The following is an 8,899-nucleotide window of genomic DNA, read 5'->3' as shown; positions in this document are numbered from 1 at the left end:
GAGTTCATTTATTGGACCAGATATTTAAGAAAAAGACTAACATGTTCATGCTGATATATTGTGCATCCTTAGTTTGCATAGTCTCTGTGAATAAAATCTACCACCTTTTCCTTATTTACAGATAAGATCTGATGTAACCAATTGCCTTTAGAGGTCACCTAATTAGCAAATAGACTAAACCTGTGGTTAATTCAATCAGAGTTAAGCTGCAGCTGTTCTGTGTCTGGTTCTGAAAATATCTGAATGTCCAGATTTTGGACCTTCAGCTTTAGGTGTGTTAGGTGCAAAAATATCCAAAGCTTTTAACATCGAAGAGTTTCAATTTTAATAGACAATTGAAATATTTTCTAACCGCAGCTACCAGAACAGGTAGCTTCCTATAATAATAATGGGGGGTTACCAAGTGCTTAACCTTTAGGCGAAAGTTGATGTTTGGTTAATTTAATATGAAATGAAGATTAACTCAGAAACCTAGCTGACAAGTTTTTTTTCTCTCCAAATGTCCTAGAAAATGCATTGACTGTCTTTGAGTAAATGCCAGATTTGCTCTATTCCTGAAATATAGTTGGGAGCTGAAAAAAACTAAATAAGAATCAAAGACTGGGTCATACTTGGTACAGCCCTGCATTCAGCTGCTGTATTTTTGTTACATTACACTATTCCACTGCAACACAGTACAGGCATTCATCTCAGCCAGTAGGCTTCATTTTTTATCCTCAAGTTCTCAAGAAGCATCACTTACTTCCATGTTCAGTAAAAATCTGCATGTAGAGATTCTGTTTAACAAAACATCTCATTTTCCTCACTTGGCTGCTTTGACAATTAAGACAACTTAAATCTGTCATATTTATGTAATTTAATCCAATAAACCACAAGAAACTGCATGGAAGGATGAAGTAACTGAGTATAAAGCCAAAAGAAAAACCAGTTCTGAATATAGGCATAAAACCTGCAGAGTTGTCATTAAGGGAACAGAGCATCAGGGACACCAGAATAAAATACAGTTTTTGGTATTACTAAGGCAAAACAGATTTTTTTTTATCTGAGCCCATCTAGTAGAGAAAAGTCAGGCAATCGTCTTTACTGTAAAGCAAAGCATAATGATGTGAGCATCATGATGAGGGAGGAATTGGGCAACTAATTAACAGAGCAGGGTTTTGAAAGATGTCAAGACAGAATAAGGGTCCTTGAGACACTGGACTTCAATAGCATTGAAGGTCGGATGGCTAAAAAATTAGCTTAAAAAAATAGCAGTGGGGAGATGCTAATAGGTGATTCAACCAAGGCAGCAGCTGTGGTTATAACCATTTACAATTTTGGGTTTACTCAAAAAAAGAAAAATGTGAATGAAAGTTTATCAAGTCATAACAGTAACAGCAGACCTCTACAGAAAACCAGGTCCAAGGCATTGCAGGCTAAAAAGTTGGAACCTGAATTTTAGATTTGAGAAGCTCCCTTGAGATGTTTTAATTGGTCAAATTAAAATGTAGAGAAAAAAAAAGTAATTATGCAGCTTAAGAGCTCTCCAAACATATGTTACATTATTTATTTTCCATTTGTTACAGAACATGTCACTTTACAGTTTATTTACATTGGTCCTTTGTACATACTTGGCAAAAGTAAAAAAGGCAGACATGAAGACTGAAGGCACAGTTTAGTTTCCAAAAATATTTTACTTTAACTGCAGATTATGGGGCTTAAACTTTTCAGAAAAGCATTCAATGTAAAAGGTCAAGAGATAAAGTTAAACATCAGTGCTCTACAACTGAAAATAATATGCAAATATAAGGTAAAGCTTTGAATGACTTGGATTACAAGATAAAGGCCTTCTGCTGGACACAGGAGCCATAACTTTTTCTGTTTTACTCAGGATACTTTTTTTCCTTTGCAGTTAAACTATGTGAAGATAAATTTGAAGATGATACCCAAGGCAAAAATTAGCATTCATTTTGTTTTCTTAAATAATTTCAACCTCAACTCAAGTTTAACAGCACTTTGAAATGTTACTCATCTAGACAATGCCAATAAGATCAAGGATACCCAATGCATTTAGGCAAAATAGCAACTCAAATTAAAATTTAGTCTCAAGCCATTATGTTGCTTTATTTCATGTAATCAGAAAACTGACATTTCCCTGAAAATCTTAAGTTTAAATCAAATTCTAATGCACTGGAAACTGCATCTTCAGCTCACTGCCCCAACATAAAGTGTCAAAAGAAGTGCTACAGTTTTAATTGCATATTCTGTCTACACAAACAAAAGCTTTGGTCAAGTGACAAATAAGCAAACAAAAGACAAAACATTAATACCTTGTGGAATAATCTGTCGGATACAATCTTGGAAAAAACTACAAAAAATGTGATTCAGTCAAGAAAGAAAAAGCAAACATTTACAGATGAATCCAAAGGTCCTTAGGCGACAAACTTGTTCTTGGTATTGGAGCCGCTCTTGGTGGCCGTATCTGCATGCGACTGGTAGCCAATGATCACTTTAGGAGGGACGCCTAGCCTTTCCTTGTACACCCGCCTAGAAGCACAAACATTTACTGAAGCCCACTGGGATACTTCTTGCATATTATAAACATTCACATGTGGTTGAATATCAGCTAGGGTTACCCAAGCCTTGATCTAAAAAATAAATCAGCAAAGGAAACACTTATTTAAAAATAATAGTCAAATAACTGTAACATTAACTAAAGGTGTCCAAATCCAGTCAAGGCCCTGAGTCTAGCATGCTTTAGAAGATTCTCTGCTCTTACGTTACCGATTCAAATAATTGCATAAACATCAAGTTCTTTAAAGGTCTAAAGAAAATCGATCTGTTAGACCAGAGTTTCTCAATTAAGGTCCTGTAGATTTAGGTTATTTTCACACTGCAGGCCTTGATGCTCAATTCTGATTTTTTTTTTTTTTTTTATTCGGTTTTTTTTGCGTTGCTGTTCACATTTCCAAATATATGCAACTTGTATGTAATCTCCGGTATGAACTGCATTTATACAACGCAAGTGTCCCACATGCGAAGTAGAGGACGCAATGACATCACAAGCAAGCATGCTCTGTGTTTACGGAAGTGAACATAGATGTAGTGCTTGAGAACATCTAGCGATCTTTCCCAACCTTAAAAACTCAATCTTTCCAAGATGGTTAAACATAAATACTGCTCTCTGCATTATCGTCCACCATGGTTGTTGTTGTTTTTCTTGCCACTTCTGCGTAGCAAGAAGCAGAAGAGTGATCACTGTCTGGTATTAATGCCGTTATGGTCGAATGAATCTGACCTGGCCGTTCAGACACTGGTCGCATTTGAAAAGATCAGATTCGTATTGGATTCGGGAACACATAGCCAAGCAGCCTGGGTCGCATGGGGGTAGAAAAAACAAAATCTGATCTGTGTTGTTCAGACAGCGATGGAAAGATCAGATACAGGTCGCATATGGGCCAAAAAAAAAAAAAAAATGATTTGGGTCACTTCAGGCTGCGGTGTGAACGTAGCCTAAAAGGTACAGCACTCCGGCCATTGAAGTCTGAGCTCCGTTGCAGTGGTTGTTAATTTGGGCCCCTTACCACCGCCTGTCCAGCACGTTACATGTTTCAACATCTGACCTTATCTGTGTAATTTGGAATTATTTAAGATTGAGGCCTTAAATTGAGAATATCACATTTGTAACTTTAATCCCCAGTAATTAGATCATGTTTTGGCCCAATGCTTTTTGCAAAGAAACAAAAAACAGATTTTTTACTTAAGGTTAAGGCATCAGAACCTGATGCCTGCATGAAAAGAGCTCAACAATCAATAATTGCAGCTTGTACAGCTTACCCAATGTGTGTGATGGCCTCTTTGTTTTCAAAGTCTGTTGTCCATATTGCGATTTTATCCCCTTTGGCCCTTACGTTAATGACGGCTCCACAGACATCATCACTGTGATCATCAAATGCTTCACCCACAAGACACAAGAGCTGCAATAAGAAAAAAATGAAATCATTTGCCACAGACTTGTAATTAGAGAACAGCTCCTTTTGAAAGCAGGTCAGTATCTGATGTGTGCACAGTCGAAGCACACACACTTTTCCCCCCAGACTCATCGATGTGGGGAAGGACACAGCAACAGGTTTTTGAACCCAACACAGAAAAAAACCTAAACATGGTTTTTATAAAGTGGAACACACCGTCTCCAACCAGAACCGGTCCAGATCAGTTTTCCGTTGCTGTTTGGACAGAGTTATCAACCAGCGACCACCTCGTCGGTTCCTTTCATCCTCCCACATGGGTTCAATGCCATCCTTTAGAGAAAAACAAACTCAAAACAGACCAGACATAAAACCAGCAACTTCCACAGATAAAACTCACCAAGTTGGGCCACTTTTAGCATATTTTGTTCGTTTGTACAAGGCATATAAAGTTTATCAACTCTCCCTTACATATGGATTTCAACTACAGTCAAGAGTACAATTTATGCTCAGAGACTCAGTGTTCAATGGTGGAACTTGCCTTGAACAGCGAGTAGTCACACCCAGACATCAGGTTACTGGATAGCTGGATATGGTTATACAATCTGTAAACAGATGGGATGATCTGATCAAATATAAATTATATGAATTTTACTCTCAACAGCTAAGTGATTCAACATGAATAAATGTATATCAAATGAAAACATTTGTTCATAATAGTAGTGTGCTCCAAGCATTTATGGTCATTTTGATGATTCTGGCTTACAGCTGATTTAAAAAAAGTTCAGTTTCTGGAAATCAGACCAAAAAAAAAAATTTCTCATTCAACATAAGCATAAATGCACAGTACATTTCCAAACTAATATTTAGGAGGGGGAAAAAAAGTGCACTGATTGAGTTCAGATTCTTGAATTCTGCAGATTCCAATCATGTCCAACAACAGAGCTTTGTTTGCTTTGATTTTATAATTTCTGCTGACTTTGTAAAGGAATATCAAACTCCTCTCTACAATCAAGTAGAATATGTGTATATTTAGAAGTCTTGTAAAAAAAAAAATAAAATAAATAAAATAAAAAGGGGGGATGGTGTATTTTTTTTTTTTTTGGAAGCATACATAGCCTAATAAATACAGTCTATTAACCTAAAGCAATAAGCATGGTATGGTTGTTACAGGTTAGGTACGCACTCATTTACTTTGACCAAGGCACTTTACAGTAGAACTGCAGTCAGTTCCTTGACTAGCATGGCCCCTACATAGTTAGGGACAAATGCAGAAGACAGATTTCCAACTGGGATCAGCTTCATAATCATGGTGGGCCACTTCTTTGATTTTATTTATTTTGCTCAGGCAACTCATAAGCCCACAAGCCCACCAAATGTTGAAAGGCCAATGTTATTGCCATTACTGTTAATATATTAAAGAAATGTCACAGGGATGGTATGGGGGGGTGGTGATTTAAGAAGGGGGATGATTTTAAAGATTTGTTTTTAAGAAGGGGGATGCGATTCCCCCTCATCCCGAGTACTGGGTATATCCCAAAAGGCATCTGTAGAGAAGGTACAAGGTCACAAACGGAAGTCTTAAGAAAATGGTGTATACAGGACAAATTACATCCTGAAAACAAATATGTAAAGATTCAAATTGCCCGTTTTGAAAAAATAAAAGTCAGCTGCTCAAGCCCCTGTCCCACCATGACGATTTAACAGTGTATGCCTGACATACAAAAAAAATCTTGCCAAAACGCTGGCATACGTTCGATATGGTATGGGTACGCTTTGTATATGGTACTCTCATTTAATAGAAGTGCCACTTGTGGAGTTTTTTTTGTATTGTATACCTATAACAAGACATTATGAAATAATTGTGTCGATTTTAACAGATAGTATGGAAATTCTCCTAGTTTCTAAATTTAGGAATGACAATTTAATAAATCAGATAAATATTGATATCGGCCTGGGTATCGTTAAGAATCTCAGAATTCGACACGATTCTTCTGACTATGAATTGATAAGTTGAATTTTTTTATTTTTTTATTTTTATTAAGTACCTGTTGATAGAGTTTAGACGGCTAGACTTGTGAATACATCTTCTGGACTGGAGAGAAAAAGTTACCGGGGAATTTCTGACTGGCCTATTTAAGCTAGGTTAACATTTTAATGTAAAAATATGGTGCTATAAATACCTATACGCATATTGTAGTCTATATGATGATTTTTCTTTAATCTCACATGGCCAACATTATCAGCAACAGCAAACCATATATAGTTTATAAAATATATAGAAAAGCCACTTGGTTTCTTGCTTTGTAACAAAAAATTTTTTGAACCTGTTGCATTAAAGAGGAACTGGAAACCTGCTGCAACTGTAAACCTACATTGTTCACTACAGGGAAGTTACTGCAGTAACTTGGTCTTCTGCTGCACCATCCAATTTATCTTTCTCCAACAAACTTATTGGGCTAAAATCCAAAAATGTTTCAAAGTGTTGCTGCACTTTCATGTAGGGCTTTCTCCTCTTTATTTAATTTCAACATTTAGCTCTACGCAGCCCCAAACCTGGGCTTTATGGTAAACCTTCCCTCTCAGTCAACCAGATCAGTCTGACTGAAGTAGACAGTCAGACTTGCCTACGAGGTCGACAGGACCTCTAGTGTCTGAACTTGGTGAAAAATACAAATAATTCTGAAGGCTTATCTGTCACTGTGTCAACAATGCAGTTTTACATCCACATTGTCTGCCTTTATTCAGCACGATGCATATCACAAAACTCTTGATTATTGGCCCGCTGATCAAAGGGGGAATGATCCAGTTAAGGGTGTGGTGGGTCACCACTGAATTGTGAAAGACTTGAGGGCAATTAAATGATTTATATACATTTACCCGCCTTAAGAAGTTTTCATCTTTATCATTTTACTTGTTTGTTTTTTTTCTTCGCAGTTGCAAATACAATAGATCCATTAATTATCTCAGCTTTTTCCCCCTCGTACTGCATTAATACCTTTTGAAAATGATCCTCTTAGATGTGAACTTTTTCCCCTCCATCCTTTCCCTCACAAGGGATTAATGAAGAAAAATCCCAATTATAATGGCAGGAACAGCTGTTAATTTGATTCAGGTGTTTGTCGAAAGAAACATTTCCCTTTCTTAAAAGATTTTGAGGCTATAGACTGTTTGGATAGCTGGTTTAACTAAGCCAAAGATTGAAGAGCCCAGACTTCACCGCTGACAGACTGAGGCAGTGACTGCAATGGGGGATTGTCTATAAATAAAAAACACTGAGCCCTAAGAGGATCACTCTAAGGCCTTTAAAATACTTGAACTTTTAATCAAAATGTTATTGACCGCCAATTTTTAGCTTTCATCTGATATTGTTTCAAGTTTAATTTTTTTCTCCCAATGAAGCACCAAGACTTTTTCATTCAGCTTTGTAGAATTGTGCTTTTAACAAAGACTTTTATGTTGACTCTATGATGTAAATATTAACGTCGTCTCTATGAAACAACAAGAAAAATGAAAGTAAACAAATACCAAAAACTATTGTGATAAATGTCATTAGTTTAAACCAAAAAAAGTAAAAAATAGAGCAAAAATTAGTCTAAAGCTCTTGGTTCTGTTTAGGGGTTCAGGATGGAGCTTAATGTCCCAGTAAAACATTTTAAATTAAAAATAACTTCTGAGCAACAGGGGGATATTTCTCTATAGCCCAGTAAAGACACTGTTTATGCCTCTGTTTGAAGAGGCTAAACTTGGACTGCAGCATCTCATCCATGCTGTGGGATTTGCCCATTGGACCTCTTGGGCTTTGCTTCAGAACCCTGTGAAGGTTGCAGCCATTCCTGCTACCTATGTATTTTCTCCACCTCCTCAACCATCTATGAATATGCTTAGATGATGCCCAGTGAACAGCTGGCTTCTATTCTTTATCTTATATTGATACTTTGATTTTTCTGAGTCATTTGATTTGGGGTTTTCAGTAGAAATAAATATGAAATTACATTAAACCTTAAAATGTTTTATTCTATGAAATGAAGCAAGTGTAGTTTTGCTTTACATTTTCAGACAAATTTTTTTTCCATATTATAATTTGCTCAAAATTCTCCAGCAGATTCCATCAAGTAAAGCATGTTCATTTTGCTTTAGAAAGTCCATTTATTTCTAACAGGAAGATGCTCAATTTTCATCTTCAACATCTGAAAAATAACTTGCCAAACTAAAAAAAGCACAAACTGATATGTTGATGACCTTGTGATCTAAACTAAGACTTCAGCATTGCTTTCTATAAACCAGTGATTTACTTACGCCCAGAAGTCCTCCACAGTGTCAAACTTAGAAATGAGTCGAAGGTTTGCCTGCCATGTTTTGCTTTTGTCGTTTTTGAAAAACCACAGAGCCCACCTAAAAAAAAAAAAACAGAAAAGAGAAAATAGGCTTTGACTAAAGCAGGGATTAGGTGATGTTTTGTCTTTTCCCTAGCACAACCCTCCTTAAAAATTGGGATGCAATTTCTACTGTTACGAGCTGCTTGTATCTGAACCATCTGCAGGAAAATGATTACAGCAATATGCATAAAAACATGTTTTATATTCCATCCTTTAGATTAAATGTTAAAGGTACCACGTTATTCTATAAATATATCAGAGCAACCTTTATCCATTTTGGTCATTGAGTTACGACCAGTAATTCCCAACAGGGGGCACTCATACCCCTTGTGGTCTATGAGTGCATTGCAAGGGATACATGAAAATATTTAATTTCTTAGCTGCGATCCGTTTTGTTTTGTAAGGACCCAACTGAAAAATTAAACAAGCTTTTACCAATCAAAAAGTAAGTTTTTCTTATATCTTTAAGTTCACCTGCAGCTGAGAAATACATAATAACCAAGCAGAGGAACAGACTGGATGTAGAGAACAGTCTGGTATCAGCTGTTTTTGAGCCATCAGAGCTCTTTAAAG

At 36.5% G+C, this 8,899-nt stretch overlaps 1 protein-coding gene across 2 annotated transcripts in view; it reads right to left on the bottom strand.

Moving 5' to 3' along the window:
• Positions 1-1,472: 1,472 nt before the first annotated feature.
• Positions 1,473-8,899, bottom strand: part of LOC107095806 (eukaryotic translation initiation factor 4E-1A) — a 9,670-nt gene continuing 2,243 nt past the window's right edge. Inside the window, exons 3-7 of one of the 2 annotated variants that reach the window (XM_015392120.1) lie at positions 8,247-8,342; positions 4,489-4,552; positions 4,167-4,280; positions 3,817-3,956; positions 1,473-2,526 (exon numbers count right to left, since the gene is read on the bottom strand). In XM_015392120.1, the coding sequence (XP_015247606.1) occupies positions 2,412-2,526; positions 3,817-3,956; positions 4,167-4,280; positions 4,489-4,552; positions 8,247-8,342 (529 nt within the window). In that variant the 3' untranslated portion in view covers positions 1,473-2,411. The remainder of the gene's footprint in view (positions 2,527-3,816; positions 3,957-4,166; positions 4,281-4,488; positions 4,553-8,246; positions 8,343-8,899) is intronic. The other variant, XM_015392121.1, reaches the window with a different exon arrangement.

This window comes from Cyprinodon variegatus, unplaced genomic scaffold (genome assembly GCF_000732505.1).
Source record: "Cyprinodon variegatus isolate N-32 unplaced genomic scaffold, C_variegatus-1.0 Scaffold575, whole genome shotgun sequence".
Lineage (NCBI taxonomy): Eukaryota > Metazoa > Chordata > Actinopteri > Cyprinodontiformes > Cyprinodontidae > Cyprinodon > Cyprinodon variegatus.
The sequence above is the reverse complement of the archived record's forward strand: the minus strand, read 5'-3'. Positions and strand labels throughout refer to the sequence as shown.